Genomic DNA, 21823 nt, shown 5'->3' with positions numbered 1-21823 from the left:
GTGTGTCGATTATATTTTTAAATTTTGTTTTAAAAAAAAATCCATTTAAAAAACAAATACATAAATAAAAAGATTTGATCCGTCCTAATATTTATTGCCAATTATAAACTTAAATATAAAACAAATTTCTTATTTACATAAATAAAAATATTTGATGTATGCATGTATCCTTCCACAATCAAATGCATATTTTAAAAGATCTGCTTGACAAATAGGCTATTTTATAATCCATCATAATATTCAAATATGTAAATTTACTTATACAATGTTAATTTAAAATTAGTTATTAAAAATTTCCGTGCATGGCACGGGGTCTAACCTAGTATTGAACTGAAACACGGACCGGACTCCCATGTGGTGCGTGCAATTGAGAGGAATCTTGGACAATGGGTGATCTAGCACTATTGCGTGGGTAAAATGGGGCTTGTAAAGCTCTTTCGTTGAGTGTGCGATTAAGACAAGACTCGAAAAATTGAAGATGCCCAAACAAACTCTGTACCAATCTTTCTTCATTTAGATATGTTAGTTTAGTTGTACTCCATCCGTTTTTAAATATTTGCTCCACTTTCCTTTTCCGACTGTTTTTAAATACTTGCTCCATTTACTTTTTTGGAAAGCTTTTACAATATTTAATTTATTTTTCACACTTAGTGGACCCAACATAATACTCTTTCTCCTCCTATTTTTCCACTACTTTTGTTTTTTACAATTTTTTTATTTTCTCAACTACCCCACTACCTCCAAATTTTATTACTTTCTCCAATTTCTCCTAAAACTCCGCGCATGGAGAAATGGAGCAAGTATTTAAAAACGGATTAGCCTTCATTTTGTTTTAAGTGGTGACGTATTAGTTTGTCTCTTTATAAATTTGTTTAATTAAAACTGCTATTACAGATATTATGTCCAATCAATATTCATGTTTGAGTTTTATTTTTTTTGGTGTTTATGTTTGAGTTTTATATCAATGAATACCGTACTTTGGACAATTGGATTCTGTTTCTGTATCTCTTTACAAATACGAGTAAAATTTTAAGTGGGACTACATACATTATTTTGGAATTACTTGTATTAAAGGAATATTCCGTACTTTGTATCACAGAAAAGGGAATATAGTACTGAAAATTATTCCGGGATTATAATATTGAATTTTTATTTTATTTTGTTTGCTTATTTGAGGTGAGCAATAATTATCTATCAAAATGAGAAGAAAAAAAAAATTCACAAACTTTTAAATAAAACGGTTGTTCAGTAAATTACTGAACGTCCGTTATAAAGTGATAATAAAATACGCAAAAATTACACTAAAACGTACAAAAGTTACCTTGATATAAATTTGACAAAAGTGACACTAAATTTGACAAAAGTGACACTAAATCTGACAAAAGTGTACCCGATGTACAGTAAATTACCGAAAACCGGGTGTATACAAAAGTTTTCCAAAAAGATATACCCTAGTACACCAAAGGGGCCAAGGGTACATATCACAATCTATGATATAATCATGTTTTAGAAGGGATTGGTCAACTTTTGAGACCAAAAACTTATATTCAATCTTATAATTTTGAAAACCATAGTTTATTTGATTATATCTCATGGGGCCTTTTTTTTTTAGCTCGAGCCAACGTAACGTTTGAAATAGCCCTGATTATAGGGCATTATCAGGTTGAAAGTATGACACTAAAACCAAATGACAGTCCTTATTGAAACTTGACGCAATCCTTTCGAACCAATTCACTTGTGCTGGATGAGACCAAAGAGACCTAAAATAAGTAGAAATAACCAATTCACTTGTGCTGGATGAGACCAAAGAGACCTAAAATAAGTAGAAATAACCAATTCACTTGTGCTGGATGAGACCAAAGAGACCTAAAATAAGTAGAAATAAGGAGAATAAAAACATGAGAATAGACTTGTTAGACATTAAACCAAATGCGATAAAGTACTTCGATGTTGTCAAGCATCTTATATACAAGTAAATTTCGAGATAGAAAAAACAAGACTACTGAACTAGGGGAATGCAATATGACAATTACTCACTATTTTCATTCTCTACATGATTTTTGGAATTATATATAATGGTGATTAATTGCCTTTCAGTCGAAGTGTATGTACGTAGTACATACATTGTCCTTCAATTTATTTATTTTTATGTTAACCATGATCGTAAGGACCACCAAAGCAGAAGCCTCCCAAGTTATTGTTGCCAAGGACAATTGTACTACAAATAAGCTATCTTTTGAAAGAGGATAGATTGTTAGATAGCTAAATATCAAGCATTGTGCCTTTAGTGAAGAAGTAAGACCTCACTATCTTCTACGCATGCAGTACTTAATCAAGTATTCATAATAATTCTTTGACTTTAGGCATGAAGTACCATTTTTATATCAAATTTAATACTTTCTCCGTTTGTTCTAGTAATATTACATTGCAACAATTTATTGAACTTTTATTTCGCACTGTTCACCACTCTTGTTTGATCACATATTATGATCATTATACATTAAGTAAAATTATAGCCATGTGGAGTCTCGTACTCTCGTGAAATACTTTCATATATAATATCTACTATTTTTTTTGCAGTTTTACTCTTATGCAATAATGTAAGTGTAAATATTCAAATTGTGTTTTGAGATGCGTGATTTTATTCTTGTTACAATACTACTAGAATGGAGAAAGTATTACACTAGTACGTACGCACTCACTATATTAGGGGGTTATCTTAATACCATAACCTACCATCTTGTTCGATAAATGGTCATAAATTATTACATTCTAATTAGTGATCTGAATTCCCTATCCTAATTATAGATTTGTCTTGTAGCAAAACACAATTTCTAGTCCAATCACTTTTTGCTTTTGCTTTTTTATTTTTTTGTAAATTTTTTTAGGAACCAACAAATTGTGTTTAGTAGATACAATATGGTACAATTCTTCAAAAAATAAACTTCCTCCATTAAAATTGCAACAAAGGAATTTTTTATATCTCACAAAAAATACCCTTTGTTGCAATTAATATTCAACAGAGGAAGTACAATAATTATTAAAGTAGCACCCAACCTCTATATATAGTAACAATATAGCAAGTGTTCAATCATCCAAGGCCAACATTATTTCTGATGGCAACCACTCTAATATCAACCCTTACTCATACTTCTCATGATCTAAAAGATCCAATAATATCTCCATCTCCCCCAAAAAAATTAGCCAAATACTTGCAAGAAGATGACATAACCCAAGAAAGTCAAGCCTTAATCTCCACATTACCAAAAGATCAAGGATGGGTTCTATCCTATCTTTACCAATACCAAGGATTTTGGCATCCTATTAGACAACTCCAAGGTGTGCTTTCATGCCAACGCCACTTCCAAGCCCGCGACACCGATATCTTCCTCATCACTAGCCCTAAATGTGGCACTACATGGCTCAAAGCCTTAGCATACGCTGTCATATACCGAAAAACCAATCCCCCAAGTGGAAAAAACCATCCACTTCTCTCAATCAACCCTCATGAATTAGTACCTTTCTTAGAGCTTAAGGTCTATGTTGATCACCAAGTCCCTGACCTAACAGAATTGCCCTCTCCTAGGCTGTTTTCGACACACTTACCGGTCGAGTCCCTACCTTTATCCATCAAGGAAACGGGGTGCAAAGTAGTGTACCTAGCTAGAGACCCAAAGGATGCCTTTATCTCATTATGGCACTTTGCAAACAAGTTAAGGCCTCAAAATAGTGGTAAACTTTCATTAGAAGAGGCATTTGACAAGTATTGCAAAGGTGTTAGCATTTATGGGCCTTTTTGGGACCATGTTTTGAGCTATTGGAAATGTACCTTAGATAAATCTAACAATAATGTGTTTTTCTTGAAATATGAAGAGTTGAAAGAACAACCTAAGATGTGTTTGAAAAAATTGGCTGAATTTTGGGAGTGCCCTTTTTCTTTAGAAGAGGAAAATAATGGGGTTGTTGATGAAATACTTAGCTTGTGTAGCTTTGATAATTTGAGCAATTTAGAGGTGAATAAGGTTGGGAAATTGTCTTCAGGAGAACAAAATAAGGCCTTTTTTCGAAAAGGCGAGGTTGGTGATTGGGCTAATTATTTCACTCAAGAAATGACTGAAAAATTTGAAGAAATTTGTTTGGACAAATTTCAACATTGTGGTTTGAAGTTATAAATTCATTTGAATATGCATTTGTAGCGATTAATCATGCCATCCATGGATGTACGTCAATAATTAATTTCATAATTCTAAATTATTGAATTATAATATGATTCATGATCATCATTTATGTTGTTAGTAGTAGTTCTAATTAGTGTCGTTCGTTTGAATGTAACACATATATTCATATGTAATACTTAAAGAATAAGCTAGGCATGTTTTTACTCTACTAGTGTTGTTAATAATTGGTGTAGTTTGATGAGATTTGCATTAAAAAAATTTCAACTTTGTGGTTTGAATGAAGTTTTAATCTGTGGCTTTGTGCCAACATTAATGTCAAGATTATTGTCAAGTACATAGTTAACTAATTATTTTCATAATTTATTCGATCCGATCAGTATGTAGATTACTAGATTTTTATTAGTTGGTTTAAGCTAAGATGGATGCCAAGTAGTTTAATAGTAGCCATTCTATGTGTAACACTTTTCTCTAATAGGGGGCACGTTCTCTTCACCTTATAAAAATAAGTTTTAAGTTCATCAGTTGAGATAAATTCAATTCAGATAATAAGTTTGGGTCCAATAAGGTAAAGAGAATACACCCTAAATTAATGTTGTCTCAGGGCATCATGCCTACACAACTACACTACAAGATTTTACAAGGTACAAATAAATCATCATTGGGGCCAAGTGTTGGATGTAATGCTAAGGAAATTTAGAGTTTACTTGTTTTTCTATTTTGGAGAAAAGGGTATTGTCCTACAATCTACATTGGTTGGAAAAATAGAATTTTTCTTTGTTTAAATACTTCCTCCGTGTTCAAATAAATTACTACTTCGTATATGTTTGTGGCACTTGGGCTATAAATTAAAATTTTGGCCCACATTTTTGTTGAACTTAAATTTTACAGTTTTACCGATACACAGTAATAGGTTTGTTTAAAATCAATTGAATTAGTTTGAAACAAGAATAGCCCCTATGTAGCACTTTAGGGTGTAGAGAAAGTGAGAAAAAGATGGCAAAGAAAATGAATTACCAAATATCCCTCGTGTATTGGAAAGCGAATCTTTAACTTTTTGAAAGAGCTTGTAACCCTTTGCTAAAGGTTCACGAGAAAGTCAGTATGGAGGCCCTTGAAGTGGTCACTAAATATTACAGTACTCCGTACTTCTAACTTTTTTATGCCATACTTCCAACTTTCCAAATACAGTTTGGATTATTGTATTATAACCTTAACAACACAATTATCAAGCTAAGCTTGGTCTAGTGGTAAGATTGTCACCTTCCAACCTTGAGGTTGGGGGTTTAATCTCCACTAGAGACACTTCGAGAATGGAGATCCCTTACCCTTCTTCCTCACTCTTAAAGTGTCTGACCCGTAAATACTTATTAATAACCTTCTAAATACGAAGTAATTAATGCAAACAATGGAATATCTCCGTACATAATTTTACATATTTATTGAATCATCATAAACTTCTTAGTATCTTTTAGTGGCCCATGTTAGTTTTTTGTCCAAGTAAATGGCTCTATAATTACTTTTAGGAGATAATTTGTAAGTAATTGTGATATCTATTGTTATTTTCATGGGATGTGAAGAAAGTTAGCGTAAATATTCATATTGTAAATTTATCAGAAATATATTCTAAGATGGGTAAAGTTTTGGGTAAGACGGACTCACGGATGAAGTAGTGGATCAAAAAAATAAAAAGTGTTTTTCTAATCTATGTCCTTGATATAGTTGAGATTTTAAGGTGTGCCTATACTTTTTCAAAATTACAAGATGTTTCCTCTAACTTACGACATTTATTCGAACATACCCTTCATTGAATTACTATGGTTATTTTAGTATCGTTTATGTATATATTCATGTATCCTCTTTTTTTTTTTTTTTTTAAAGAATATTCATATATCCTTTTTTGTTTATAAAGGCTTAATTTATTAATCTAATCACTAACTTTAATTGTATTAATAATAAACGTAAAGAAAAAAATTCATTTTCATTCATACGTAAATATTACTATATTACGGAGTACTTTTTTTTTTTAGAAAGATACTATAGTACTCGTAGTACATTACTATTTACTATGAAAGGTTATTCATAAAATCTAGACATATTTTGTACGTCATTTATTAATTTCGTAATTCTAGATTATTAAATTATTATATGATTCACAATCACCATAAATGTTGTTAATTAGTGGAGTAGTATGTAGTTCTAATTAGTGCTGTTTGAAATGTAACACACATGTTTCTTATGTAATACGGAGTATAAAGAGAATTAGGCATTTATTTTACTCCAGTGAGGTTAATAACTGGGGTAATTTGATGAGATTTGCATAAAAAAATTTCCAACTTTGTGGTTTTATTTGAATGAAGTTTTAGTTTGTGGCTTTGTGACAACGGTTTAATGTCAAGATTGTCAAGCACGTAATTAACTAAATATTTAATTAATACAACATACCCAATGCATAGATTTCTCATAGAAGTACAAATACAAAATAATTTAAAAGTTTAAACCAGCTTGATGAAATTTTCTAACAAAAAATTCATCATATTTCTCAATCATATCATGAGTAAAATAATTAGCCCAATCACCAACTTCGCCCTTTCGAAAAAAGATCTTATTATGCACCCCTGAAGACAATTTCCCATGCTTGTTTACCTCCAAATTGCTCAAATTATCAAAACTACACAAACCAAGTATTTCTTCAACAACCCCATTATTTTCCTCCTCTAAAGAAAATGGACACCCCCAAAATTCAGCCAATTTTTTCAAATACAACTTAGGTTGTTCTTTTAATTCTTCATATTTCAAGAAAAAAACCTTGTTAGGATTCTCTAAGCTATAATTCCAATAGCTCAAAACATGATCCCTAAAAGGTCCACAAAAGCTAACACCTTTGCAAAACATGTCAAATGCCTCTTCTAGTGGGATTTCACCACAATTTTGAGGCCTTAACTTGTTTGAAAAGTGCCATAATGAGATGAAGGCATCCCTTGGGTCCCTAGCTAGGTACACAACTTTGCAATCCGTTTCCTTGATGGATAATGGTAACGATTCGACGGGTAAGTGTGTAGAAAACAATCTAGGAGAGGGCAATTGTGTTAGGTCAGGGACTTGGTGATCAACATAAAGCTTAAGCTCCAAGTAAGGTACTAAATCATGAGGGTTGTTTGAGAGAAGTGGGTGGTTATTATCTCCTCTCGGGGGATTGATTTTCCGGTTTATGACAACGTATGCTAAGGCTTTGAGCCATGTTGTGCCACATTTAGGGTTAGTGGTGAGGATGATATCGGTGTCACGAGCTTGGAAGTGGCGTTGGCATGAAAGCACGCCTTGAAGCATCCTAACATGATACCAAAACCCTTGGTATTGGTAAATATGGGATAGAACCCAATCTTGATCTTTTGGTAATGTGGAGATTAAGGCTTGACATTCTTGGGTTATGTCATCTTCTTGCAAATATTTGGCCAATTTGGGAGATGGAGTTTTATCTTTTGGAGAATGAGAAAGGGTTGATATTATTAGATTGGTTGCCATGTGAAATAATATTGTTGGCCTTGGATAATTGAACAGTACACTTAATATAGGGTTAATATATAGAGAAGTTTGAGCATTTTTGTAATTTTATTTTATGCAAAAATTTTGGTGTCTATCAACTAGTCGTGTTAGATTATTTAGGGTATGTTCATATTTACTGAATTGAGGTGAACTGAAATGAACTGAATTGAACTGTTTGGAGCTGAACTGAACTAAATAGAGCTGAAATGAATATTTTATGAGAGAAGTAAATTAGGAGCTGAATTGAACTGAACTGAACTGATTGGAGTTGAACTGAATTGAAATTAAGCTGAATTGAACAGACCCTTAATTTGTGCAATTATTGTATTTCTTCCGTTACATATATATTAGTTGCAACTTTGTCCCACAAATAATACCTTAAAGTTGCAACTAATGTGTAACCGAGGAAGTAATATACTGGTATGTATATTGTATCGATCTGATGACAATTATTGATTGGAATCCAAATCGTGCGTTGCTATACTACTATGGAGTAGAAGAATCACTGATTAAATTATTTTCCAGTTGGAAAATGGACTTCAGTGATTAGAAAATAAATTAATCATTACATATAAACGATGTATTGTGCCTAATAAATGAACCAACTGTACTCACCTACATTTGTAAAGTGGAAATTAGGAGCATTTACAATGGTTGTAAATATTAAATAGGTCCTTGGTTATAATTTAAAACATTTTTTTTAAAACAGGCTACATTTGATAAGTGTAACACTTATTAAAGTATAGAGAGAATAAGATTTCCATTAAATTTTTTTTGGTATAGAAGAGCCCTCTTTAGCATTTTAGGGTGTGGAGAAAATCAGAAAACGATGGCATAGAACATGAATTACCAAAATTCTGTTGTTTTGGAATTTGGAAAGCGAATCTTAATTTTTTTTTTTTTTTTTTGAAAGAGCTTGTCATACCCTTTGCTAAAGCTTCACGAGAAGTCAGTATGCATGCCCTTGAATTGGGCACAAAATATTATGCCATACGGAGTATGTAGTATTTCGCAACACAGAAGTATACCCTTATGAAGAACACATTTGGATCTTTTTTTTTTTTTTTTACCCGATTCATCCTTTGAGCTAATTCAGATTCGGTGATTAGTTCTGGGTGGTTAGGTTCTAGTCCCTTTTCAATGGTTGTTGCGGGGGATTGAACACAAGTCCTTCCACCAAGTGTAGTCCCAATCACCACGACTCTTTTTTGCAATTAAACTCTAGATTTATGTTATTGTAACAAAAATCTTCATTAAAACTTGTCTTAGTTTCTACTCATTTTATAGAGGTTATTAGCTTATTTTTTCTTGTAAGAACCTAACTTATTAGCTTACGATGTTTCGTACATATAAGTAATTAATTATCTTTTATTTATTTAAGTTAAAGTGGAACAACCTAAAATTTCGAGTCTTTACAACAAATTAATAAGACTGTTAAAAAGCGCTTTTTAATTTCTTTAAAGAGAAAAGGAATGAACATTATTAAAACTTTATATAAAAGTGATCAAATCTATCAAATAATGAAGAAGGGAGAAGATCATGCCTTCAATTTGGCACACACAATGCTAGATTGGCTCGATTAAAGTTAAAGATAAAAGGAAAAGAGAAAGAGAAAGCACATCAACAGTTTGTATCTTAGAATGAATTGAAAGCACCTTCTTTTATCTAAACAGGAAATAGAAGTACGTAAAATATTGAAATAGGAACATATATTAATATCATACTTCCTTTGATTTGCTTTTGTGATTTTTAGATACAATAAAACATTTTCATTTGAGATCTTGTTTGAATTGTTTCAATGTATATTTTAGGAAAATTTGAATTTTAGTACCTCAAAAATGGGGGTAATTGAATTTTAGTACCCATTTAAAATTTTATTTTAAATTAGTACCTCCAAAATGACAAAACTATAGGTTTCAGTACCTCCGTCCAGTTCCGTTAAGTTTTCCGTTAGTGGGGCCCATTTTTAATTATTTAATAATTTAATTTATTAAAAAAAAAGGAAAAAACATTTTATAAAAAAAAAAACTTAAAAAAAAAATAATAATAAAATCAGCCACTGCCACCAGCGCCGGCGCCGGCTGTTGGTGGCCGAATTCCCCTGGCACCGGCGCCGGCCACCCCTTCCCTTTCCCTCCTTGTTTTCCCCTTCCCCGGCACCGGCGCAACCACCACCATCTTCCCTCCCTTCCTCGTTCCTGGCCGCGACACCCCAACCCTCCCTTTCCCTTTCCCTTTCCCTCCCTGTTTTCCCCTTCCTCGGAACCCTAGCGCAACGGTGGCCACCACTACCGTACCATGGCCGTCACCCTAACCCAGCCCCATCGTTGTCTCCTCAACCCGAAGCCGTCGCCGAACTACCAAGACCCCAACCCAAACCACCCGTACAATTGGGCTCGTTTCGAAGGTCGATCGAGCTAGGGTTCCGGGGAAGGGGAAAACAAGGAGGGAAAGGGAAAGGGAGGGTTGGGGTGTCGCGGCCAGGAACGAGGAAGGGAGGGAAGATGGTGGTGGTTGCGAGGGTTCCGAGGAAGGGGAAAACAGGGAGGGAAAGGGAAAGGGAAAGGGAAAGGGAGGGTTGGGGTGTCGCGGCCAGGAACGAGGAAGGGAGGGAAGATTGTGGTGGTTGCGCCGGTGCCGGGGAAGGGGAAAACAGGGAGGGAAAGGGAAGGGGTGGCCGGCACCGGTGCCAGGGGAATTCGGCCACCAACAGCCGGCGCCGGCGCTGGTGGGCGTGGTGGCAGTGGCTGATTTTATTATTATTTTTTTTAAGTTTTTTTTTTATAAAATGTTTTTTCCTTTTTTTTTAATAAATTAAATTATTAAATAATTAAAAATGGGCCCCACTAACGGAAAACTTAACGGAACTGGACGGAGGTACTGAAACCTATAGTTTTGTCATTTTGGAGGTACTAATTTAAAATAAAATTTTAGATGGATACTAAAATTCAATTGCCCCCATTTTTGAGGTACTAAAATTCAAATTTTCCTATATTTTATTAATATCCACTTTTTATAATTTTTCAATGTTGATAATTGGAGATATTAATCGTTAAAAACATGCGTTGGCAAACGTGATAATAGAAAGGTGTCAACTAAAAAAATAGGAAGTATGTGATATATTGTGAATATCTTTAGGAAGTTAAGATATTTAGGAATATTAGGGTCAGATATTCCTATTGTCTATATATTGTAATGTAGCCAAATATTATCAATGGGAAAATATCATGGGAATATATAGAGAGAACTATTTTCTCCAAAATTTAACATAAAATGTGCTAAATTATTTGGCTACTTTATATAAGAGCTAACTTAGGGCCTGTTCTGATTTACTAAGATGAACTGAACTGCTTGGAGCTAAATTGAACTGAAATGAATTGTTAATGGGAGAAGGAAATTAGGAATTGAACTGAACTGACTGGAGCTTAACTAAACTGAACTGAACTGAATTGAACAGAAATTAAACTGAAGAGAACAGGCCCTTGGTCGTGAAGTGATGTTTACCTAGCCTTAAACTTATTGAGTCAAGCCAGTTAGCTTCATAATCGGGTTGGTGCTTTAAACGAGTTGTTATATTTCGAAGCCAAATTAGAATGTACTCAAATTATAATGGAGTAATTGTATTGTGGCGTAGCCTTTATCCAAATATCACATATAAGGGTCTGTTCATATTTATTGAACTGAGCTGAAATAAATACTTTATGAGAGAAGGAAATTAGAAACTAAACTGAACTGATTGGAACTAAATTGAATTGAGCTGAACTAAACTGTACCTAACTGAAATTAAGCTTAAGTGAACAGGCCCTAAGTGTCCTACATTGATGAAAAAGAGAGAGTTAAAATACTTTATAAGACTAAGGGCCTGTTCATATTTACTGAACTGAGCTGAACTGAACTGAATTGAACTGATTGGAGCTGAACTGAACTGATTGGAACTGAACTGAACTGAATATTTTATGTGAGAGGGAAATTAAGAGCTGAACTGAACTGAATTGAACTGAACTGATTGGAACTGAACTGAACTAAACTGAACTGATTGGAGTTGAACTGAACTGAACTGAACTGAAATTAAGTAAATGTGAACATGCCCTAAGGGGTTAATCCTTTTATTGCTATATGATATTAGGATGAAACCTCTTTTAATCTTGTAAACTGAACTCCTTCCCTAGGTGATGAGTGTGGCTTAAACCTGTATTTAACAAATTGTAATGAAATATTAAGGAAAAAATGACCTAAAAACTATAAGCATAATAGATTAATAGCATTATACCTTTACCTTAACTCATGGCCTTGTGGCAAAATCTTTTTAACGCAAATTATGACAATTGCAAATCAAATGCGTGCGTATATTTTTTTCTCATAAGGAGAGAGATAGAGAAAAAGAAAGATAAGGATTCGTGTAATGAGGAGAAAAAAAAAACATTGGTAAATAAATATTATAATGTTGCAATGTACTACCTCCGTCACAGGTTATGTGCAACGATTAGACATTTTCCCTCTCTACTTTATGTCAAATCGTTGCACATAACCTGTAACGGGGGTAACATGTAAAATTTTCTATAGAGAGAAAATTATAACATGTGACTTTTATTACTAAAATTAAAACCAAAAAACATAAAATTACAGTGATCTCGAATGTGGATGAGTAATCATCGATTGGGTGACATAATTTACCCAAACAATTTTCAAAGCTGATCTTAAGGGTGTACACAATGACACAATCAATAGGTGGGATATGTTTCAAAAAGAGAGAGAGAACCTTAAACAGAAAAATATAAAAAGCATGATTGGATGGAATCTGCTTACATTATTTGAGAAAGTGCTTCATAATCAATCTACTTTAAAGACCGGTAGTCGACCTTAGCTTTGTTGAGGCTTTTTAACACTATTATTATTATTAATGCCACTGCTACCTTTTCTCAATTAAGGCACTTTTTGACTGGCTCGCAAATCAAAGGGTCACTCAGAACAACACCATCGAGTTGATTTAATTCCCTCTTATAGAACACGTATTTTGCATGATGATGTTGTAAGAGTAAACCCAATGGATGACCCAAAATATTTGGTCATGGATTATTATATTATTATTTTCTCTTTCCACTCATCTACGACCAAGTCACATGACCAAGCATGACCAAAAACTCCCTATGGTTGACCAAAAAATTTGGTCATGATTTTCTTTCTCCTACTTTTTTACCATACTCCCAATGGTTGCCATTTTCTTCTTCGAATAATAGAATGCCACTTGTCATTAACAGTTTCATGACCAAAATTTGAGCTTGGTCATCTTCAAGACCAGGTCATGACTCTCTCTCATCCAATTTTTTCTTTGTTTTATTTTTTAATATTAAAACTCCTCTATCTCTCCTCATGACCAATGACTAGGTCATCCATTATTGGCCTCACTCTAAGGGTGGCTTTGCTACGTTTAATTCATGTATAGTTTTTCTTTGTTTTGTTTTTTCCTCGGGGCCTAGCTCCTCATTTGCATCATAAAAAAAATATAAAAAATATAAAAAAAAACAAATAAACTGCTACCTTTTCTCAATTAAGGCACTTTTTATAGGAGGTTGCATAATACAAACTACAAAGACGAAGTAAGCAATCTTTTCGTAGGCGTTTGCCACCGATTCAATCCGATTCAATCGGGGATCGAATTGATTATTGAAACATGAGTCATCCGATACGACGGATGGCCAACCCCTACAAGAAGAGGATTACTTCATATGGAGTATAGATTAGTCTAGTGATAAATTGTACTCATAATTTATGAAACTTGACTCACAAAAATGTAATGGGAGTTATGATGGGACTTGGGAGAAACAAATAGAGACAAAATGAGTACCAGCCAGCAACCTGCAGCCACCACAAGCATTCTAAAGTACATCTGCACTCGTATCAATTTGAAATACCACCACAAAAAATTTACCATCACAAGGTCCGCAACCTCTTAGAAATGATACCAATCTACCATACCCATTTTACAAAGTGCCAAAATGATGGGATTGGTGGAATCATTTATCTCCCTCGTTGATAAGGATCAATGTTTCTTTCCATTATCTATAATTACACATTTTTTTTTTAACAAATTCTTATATGTGATCGGTCACACGGTGGGCTATCCATCATGGGTGTTACTTCGTTAGTGTTACAGGAGTTACTCGTTCAGTGTTATAGGGCTTACTTCGCCAGTGTTATAGGGCTTACTTAGGGGTTATTCGGTCAGTATTGCAGAGGTTATTTGCTCAATATTATAGGGGTTACTTTATTGTTTTGCAAACGGCCACATGGTGTTGCCACTTGTCAGCCACACACAAAACATATTGTTTTTTTTTTTTTTTTTAAAGATATAAATACAGATTTTTTTGCATACACTCAACTCTTTTTTCTTTTTCTTTTTATTTTTTTTTTCTTTTTTTTTTTGAGTGTGTGTACTTCTTTAATCTCTTGCTTAAAATGTGGGTCTATTTAATGAGTTGGGAGTAAAAGAACGAAAGAAGTAGAATTAAACAAAAATTTCGTAAACTAAGAGTCTGTTCTGATTTATTAAACTGAACTAAACTGAATATTTTATAAGAGGAGGAAATTAAGAACTGAATGTAAAAATAAGTTGAAAGCCCTAACAAGGGCTTGTGTAGAGGTTTGTACTCAAAACCTGCAGTGTTGATGCACATGTCAAAACTTGAGCGAGCAAGCTAATGTGTTATGGACTGGGGTTTAGATTAACTGGATTTGAGCCATTTATGTAGTTGGGCTTATTTGTTGATGAGGTGCAGTAATAAGGCTAAAACAAGGCCCAAGTAGTTGGTTTATGTACTCCAGTAGTCCTAGTTGAGGTGGTTTTTATATGACCTTTCATCGGATGATAACTCTGCCACTTTTGTTATTTTTTTGTGCTTAAACTCTTTAGTTTTTTAATGGTTGGAGCTTCTCTCTCGGTTTTAAAGGATCGATTCTCATCTTGCCTTTGTGGCTCTTTAAATACCCAAAAAAAAAAAAAAAAAAAAAAAATCTATGATAAGACATTAACTATTCTCCATTTGTGAACAAAATATTTCTTGTTTTCTAGTTTTCATGATGATCGATCGTACATATGATGATTGGTGTATTATAAGTTAAATGATGAGGATTTTAGCGTGGTTGTCAGTTTTTAAAATACGCCTCTCCGGCAGGGGCACAACCTTATTTCAAGAGAATTAAGTTGAAGAAAATTGAGTTTAGATACGTGAAGTTTAGAAAATAAGGTCTCAAATAATTTATATAATCAGAGGAATAAAACACAATGCAATCTGGAACTATTATATGTTTTTTTTTTGAGGAAAGAACTATTATATGTTCATTTCATTCATTTTCACTTATTTCAAGATATAATAAGTATACTCGTCAAAAAAAAAAAAAAAAGATATAATAAGTATAGAAAAAAAAAAAACAGTCAGTTTAATTTAATTCAGATCGAAGTATAAGTGAAAATTAGATAAATAAACACAAGTATTGATTTCATAGAAATATAGTATGATAATTTGGAAATAATCTAATCCATTTAACAAGTAAAATTTAGGCTTTTGGCTGGGCACACTAATTTCATTAAATCTAGCCACCTTGCTACAAGCGTGAAATGTCAAGTACGAAACACGTGATTAATAGGGAAAAAATGACTATTAGAAAATCCACCAACCAAATCTCACTGGACCCAAAATACAATTAGGTCTGTTTGATTCACCTTAATTTTGCTGAACTGAAATTATTTTTACTGAACTAAAATTATTTTTACTGAACTGAACTTAATTTTACTGAACTGAAATTATTTTTACTGAACTTAAATTATTTAAACTGAACTGAAATTATTTTTACTGATTTTCTATTATAATTCTTCTTTAAGAAAACTGAATTTTACTGAACTGAACTTATTTTTACTGAACTGAAATTAATTTTACTGAACTGAACTTATTTTTACTAAACTGAAATTATTTTTACTTAATATTATTTTTTTAAGGTGAAGAGAACAGGGCCTTAACATATACTAATTGATTGCTTTGGGTATCATTAGATCCTCATGACATAAATAATCAACACTTATTTGGCGTCCATATTGACCATATTTCTAATTGAACTGATGTCCAATTAATATATGGTAGGGTAGAGAAGATTAATCCAATGCGCTCAATACATATAATTATAATTACTTTGCTCTATACGTTTTAACAACCATTATTTATATCGTTCATATTTATATTATGTATTATTTTATAATGGAAAGGAGGTTACGCGTTCAATATACCACTTACCACTATGTAATAAAAAGAAGTTACAAATAGATAGAGATGGAGGCATCCTAGCCTAGACCATCACTTATTATTCATGCTTAATTAGAATGTACTCACAAAAACGTTATGTCATGTTTGGCTTATACCGGTCTTTTTTGGATGAATCTATTGCACAATTTGATTCACATATTATATTGTGACGTATAATCTATGCCATGTCATCAACTCTTTTAATAATTTAATAATCTTGATGAATTGGTCAAGTATAATTGGGTCGACTCGCCACACTTGTTCCAAATTTTGAAAATAATGTTCATGTACCGCTAATAACCCAGTGGCAAATCCTATGTGCCGTATTAGATTTGTGACACGTTAAAACCGATCAAATTTGTGTTATGCTTGACTGACCCTCATGTGGGCTCGCCCAAATCCAACTTTAGTTACAGATTCAGTTCACTATATTTTGTATACTTTGTAATGTAAATGGCTGTAAAAGTAAGATTAATTAATTATGAATTTTAACCTTTGGCTTAGCTCTCAATTCATGAATTGCATGTGTTAAAACTAGAACATTTAAAATACGTCGTAAAAGATAATGTGAGGGTGGGTCCAGCATGAATGCATGATAATAATTCAAGTAGCAACATCATCATATCAGATACTTGGTTCAGTTAGTTGGTGTAAAGCCCTAATTAGGTAGAGAGAGAATTTAGTACCGAAGATCTAGATTTTACCAAACCCCATAACTAACATATCTCACCAATCGATTGCATAGGATTTTATGGACCCCCTTTATAAAGTATTCATACAATAATTTCTACTTGTATAAACTATAAATTCAAAATGACCCAAAATGTTAATGTGAATGCTAGTACTTGTGTGCTCGCTTATAATTTTACCAAATGAAGTTTGGGTTGATGCATGGTATATTAAGAGCTTGTATCAATCACTTGAGACCTTTTGGGATGATATTATCCTCACACTTAAAAGTGTATTGGTTAGTTTACATGGTTGGACGGTCTTTTATTCGCCACTTTGCTAAAATATAAATGTTATATTCTTTGCAACACATTATGCTTTTAACAATCTCTGATCAACCCCATTTCAAGTGTTTTAAGCGTTTTAAACTAAGTTATGCTGTATAAAAAGTGTGTGTTATAAACAGTAAAAAAACGGGAAGAAATATGTCCAAATGTTCTACACAGTATGAATAAAACAATTTGATTATCTAATTTTAGTAGAAAAGGAATGGTGAGAAGCATAAAACATTGGTAAGGTAAGGTGAGGGGGGTCGTAAGGTTTAAGGAAGATAAGGGAATTTGTAAGGGTCAAAGGTAAGTGTAAAATGGGTAATATGAATATAGTGTTTCAAATCGAAGTGACCACATATAGCTGTCGTAGGACATGTAATCCAGCCTATTTGTGCTCTTTTTGTCCCTCGTCTTTCATTTCCCTGAGGTACCACATCATTTCTATCATGCTTTCATATTCATGGAGTACTTGTCAAGTTATAATGCAACTAGAACTCATTGCCTAAGTTCTTGTTTTTTTTTTTTAAGAAAAATAAAATACGAAGTAAAATCTTGTGGTGAAACTATATACAGTACTCGTACTTTTTAGTTGCTACGCTTCTTAAAAATTATTTCATATGAAAAAAGTTCCTATTACTCGTAAAAACAAGTGATGTTTTTGGGTGAAAAATTATATAGTCTACTGATCATATTGGTTGATGAAGCAAACGTATTTACCAAAATGACTATTAACAAATGTACTTTGAAATTAAACTAGCCAAATTTTGAAAGGGAAATTGCCTTTTATTAGTATATTTGGTTTGTTTTAATTTGGTTTCATTTTGTGAACTGCAAAGTAATAGGAGTACATTGTGAAACAGAAATAGTATAATGCACGGCATGATTGCATGGTGCCATGGTACGGTCTAAGGAATGAGTATATGACTATAGGAGTAGTTTCTGACTACACCTTTACAATGAAACTCAAAGTAATTGTACAGTCGTTGATTTTTTTTCCCATGATTCTCATATCATCTCTTTTTTCTGAGTGACAACCTACAGGACATGGGGGCAAAGATTTGGATAGATTCTTTCCAAAGATGAAGGATTTCTCAACAAGATAATCAAAAGTTATTAGTCGTTTTTAATTTTGCCACTTTCAATTCGTTCTTTCATGTACAGGGACCATTGGACCATGTACTCATGCAGTCATGTAGGGACTTGCGTAGTAGCGTAGTGACTAGTGAGTTGCACGAGGAAATTGGTATTTGATGACCAATATTTCTTCCCCTCATTTTAAAGGTTATCGCATTTGATTATAATAATGTATGGTTCGTGCAATTAAGGGAGTATTTGGTTCACTAGTTGGTATCATGGGTTTAGTTTTACTCGGGAATGAATGTAACAAGTACGGAGTATTTTTTTGAAGGAAAAGTACAGAGTATTTTTTTGAAGGAAAAGTACGGAGTCTTATTTATTTAAAGCCTTAAGAATTGGTATGAGCTAAGTCATATGTATAAGTAACACTCAAGTTAAGTGAGTTTCTATCTCAAAATCATTAAATAATACAACATTTTTCTACATGTTTATAAACTACACGTACTTTTTTCTATCTATCACTCTATTGAAATAGGACAATTATACCCAACTTCCTATTATCTTCCCAGTTCCAATATCAACGATTGATCTTAAAAATGCTATTTATGATATACACATGATACAGTAGTCTAAGGGTCGTTCTCATACGATTATTTTCAGTTCAGTTCAGTTCTAATAAGTTTGGTTCAGTTCTGTACAGCTCCTAATTTCTTTCTCTTATAAAATATTCATTTCAGTTCAGTTCAATTAAGTTTAATTAAGTTCAGCTCTAATAAGTTTAGCTGAATTCAGTTAATGAGAACAGGCCCAAACAGACATAACGATTATTATGAATTTATTTTAAGGTTCATTATAGGGTATATTATGAGCAACAAAAATAAGTGCATCTATTTCTATATGCACTCGGATGTATATAAAAAGTTGTCGTTTTAAGAGCACTGAAAGCATAAAATTTATGAGTATCTATCTTGATAAAAACTTCCAAAAGTGTCAAGTAATAAAGGTTTCCCAAGGCGTGTGCCCATGTTATTGGTTTCATGGACCACTTACTAGTTCACTACGTAACACAAAAGATAGGGGCCGTGTTCTAACGCTAAACTATACTTTATGTAATACAATGTATACACCTAAAATTAAAATAAAGTGAAGTTAGTAATAATAAAATAAATAAATAAATAAATAAATAAAAATTACTGCAAGAGGGTTCTTTGTAACGACTAACGAGTCACGAGTAGTGAATCACGACTCACGAGTAACGAGGATGAGGAAAGTAGGTAGAAAAAAGCGTGGTTGTTGTTATAAAACCAACGGCAATAACTGAATTGGCGGGACATCGTTTGCGTTTTGCGGCTGCACAGTTGAAGTGCACACTCCCCTACATACCCATTCTTCACTCCCTCACCGAGAACCGTCTCACCATTGTGCGCCGCAACTTCGGTCGTGCCTATTTCTCGTTTTCTGATTTTTTTTTTTTTTTTTTAAAAAAATGTATTGTATAAAATCCAAAATACCATATGTTATTTAAAAAAAATTAAATTAAAATAGGGTAAGTAATTGTATTTTTTTTTTAAGTAAGGAGAAGGGTCCTACCGGGTCGGAACCTCTTACAGGTCCTTCCAACCCGGGTTAGCGGGCTAAGCACTTTAAAAGTGGGGGGAAAGTGTAAGGGAATCCCCACCCCAAATTAACTCTAATAGAGATTGAACCCCAACCTTAAGGTTGAAAGGTACAAGTCGTACAACACTTTCTACTAGACCAAACTTAGCTTGGTAAGGGTAGGTAATGGTATATGTTTTCGAAAAATTAAGATAGTGAGAGTTCACATCAAGTTTTTTTTTTATTTCTCATACTGTGCGACAATTTTATCATGGTAGAGGTGATAAAACACACGTATATTATGTAATTAATGTATAAAAAACTTGTTAACGAGTAGTTCATGAATGATACGGGTAACGCTTACGGAGCATACACCTAGGAGAGACATCAAAGGTGGGACGTGATTGCGTGCAGACATCAGACATGAGACATCCTAGTGAGAGCACCGTCAGCTTTCTGACGTGGATGATGAACTGGCAATTAATCTATAAATGACCCTTCAATTTTCCAAAGAGTACTTTGAATAATGACCGCAATTAAAGAAAATTGGAGTATAAATACCCTTATTAAATTAATTAAAGATAATGAATTATGCACACGTGTTAAGTGTTGTTTGCCACACCATCACCACATGGATATCTGATACCCTGTTCTTTTGCTCTTATCACGTGCGTCGGTGCAAAGTTTGATGCCTTCCCACACCCTCTTAATAAAACTCATTAAAAATACTCCGTGTAAAAAAAATAAAAAAATAAAAAACTAAGGTAAAATTATTTTTTTTGATGCAAAACTAAGGTAATATTATAATTGGTCATGTTCATGTCTAACTGACTAGACCTTTGAGAACTTTGACTATGCGGTTGGTTTGATGGATCATTGTATTTTCTCACCAAATTATTATTGTTATTGTTATTGTAAATAAATACTCCCTCCATTTTTTTTTATTTGCATCACTTAAGAATGCACAAAGTTTTAGAAAAGTAATAAAACACAAATATTATGAGTGGGTGAATAAATTATTATAGTAAAAATAAGATGGTGACTATGAAAGAGAATGTATGTAAGATAAGATAAATATTTTTATTATTTAAGTGGGGACCATAGAAGAAAGAAAACGATAAAATAATTTGAGTGTGGTTTAAATTAAAAGAGAAATGATAAAATATACAGTAGTATAAAGTTACCAATTGCAAATATAGAAGTGATGCATTTAAAAAAATACCCATAAAAGAAAAGTTATGCAAACAAAAAAAGGACGGAGGGAATATTTTAGAGGGTATAATTGTCTAAACATTGTTCATAAGTGACATCTTAAACTTTTTAAAAGGTATGATAGATTTAATTGAATAATTCTTTGAAGAAAATATATGATCCGAATAAATGAAAATAGATAAAGTAGCATAATTTATTACATGCTCATCAAATTTGTATTAAGAATACTAATTTTCAAAATGTTAGTAATGATTTAAAGAACATATTATATAAATAATATATAAAGCTAAACTTTTAGTCAGGTCACGAGACAGCAACACTTGACATTCCAACTTTTTATCAAGCGTCGCGCAACCTTCGACATTTTTAAATCATTTTTAAGTCTTTTCAATAATGGTGCAATTGATGACTAAAAATTAAACTTTATGTATGTTAATGAATATGAGGTAATGAGTTTAAAAATTGATACCAACCTTCATTGTAAGGAAACATTAATGACCAATGTGTGCACACGATAGATAATACGAGTAGTATAATACGACATACATCGCTTGTAAACTCTAATGAACAAATGTCATGCATGCATTGCAAAAGATTACTGTCTTAAACAAAATATTCAGTATTGAGAAAACTATCAATGAAACTATAAAAGTTTATGTTTGCTACCACTGAAAATGACCCAGCGTAATTTTATTAAATTGGGCCTTAAAATTATTTCTTTAAGGAAAAATATTTTACTAAATTATAATTTTATGATAAAATTGAAGAATAGCTTATTGGCTAACAAGTTTTCTCTTTACTTTGTACAAGTAAATTTTAAATATTGAGGCCCTTTTATAGTAATCATTTAGGGGACTTGTGTGATCGACCACCTTTCACATGCTCAGATGCACCCCTGTTACCAACAACATTGTCATATGTT

At 32.8% G+C, this 21823-nt stretch overlaps 1 protein-coding gene and 1 pseudogene across 1 annotated transcript; one reads left to right on the top strand and one right to left on the bottom strand.

Annotated features, from left to right (window-relative positions):
• The first annotated feature begins 3113 nt into the window (after positions 1-3113).
• On the top strand, positions 3114-4339 carry LOC145602961 (cytosolic sulfotransferase 5 pseudogene; annotated as a pseudogene).
• A 2323-nt stretch (positions 4340-6662) lies between these two features.
• On the bottom strand, positions 6663-7701 carry LOC145600345 (cytosolic sulfotransferase 12-like). Its single transcript, XM_081656258.1, has one exon. It carries the CDS (start codon positions 7698-7700, stop codon positions 6663-6665), a length of 1038 nt encoding a protein of 345 aa, XP_081512384.1. The 5' UTR covers position 7701.
• Between the last annotated feature and the right edge of the window lie 14122 nt (positions 7702-21823).

Source organism: Chenopodium album, chromosome 21, assembly GCF_948465745.1.
Source record: "Chenopodium album chromosome 21, dcCheAlbu1.1, whole genome shotgun sequence".
In the NCBI taxonomy this organism is placed as follows: domain Eukaryota; kingdom Viridiplantae; phylum Streptophyta; class Magnoliopsida; order Caryophyllales; family Amaranthaceae; genus Chenopodium; species Chenopodium album.
The sequence above is the reverse complement of the archived record's forward strand: the minus strand, read 5'-3'. Positions and strand labels throughout refer to the sequence as shown.

What these genes read in the sequence shown, in the direction of transcription:
- LOC145600345 (XM_081656258.1), bottom strand. Translation starts at nt 7,700, where the DNA reads ATGGCAACCAATCTAATAATATCAACCCTTTCTCATTCTCCAAAAGAT.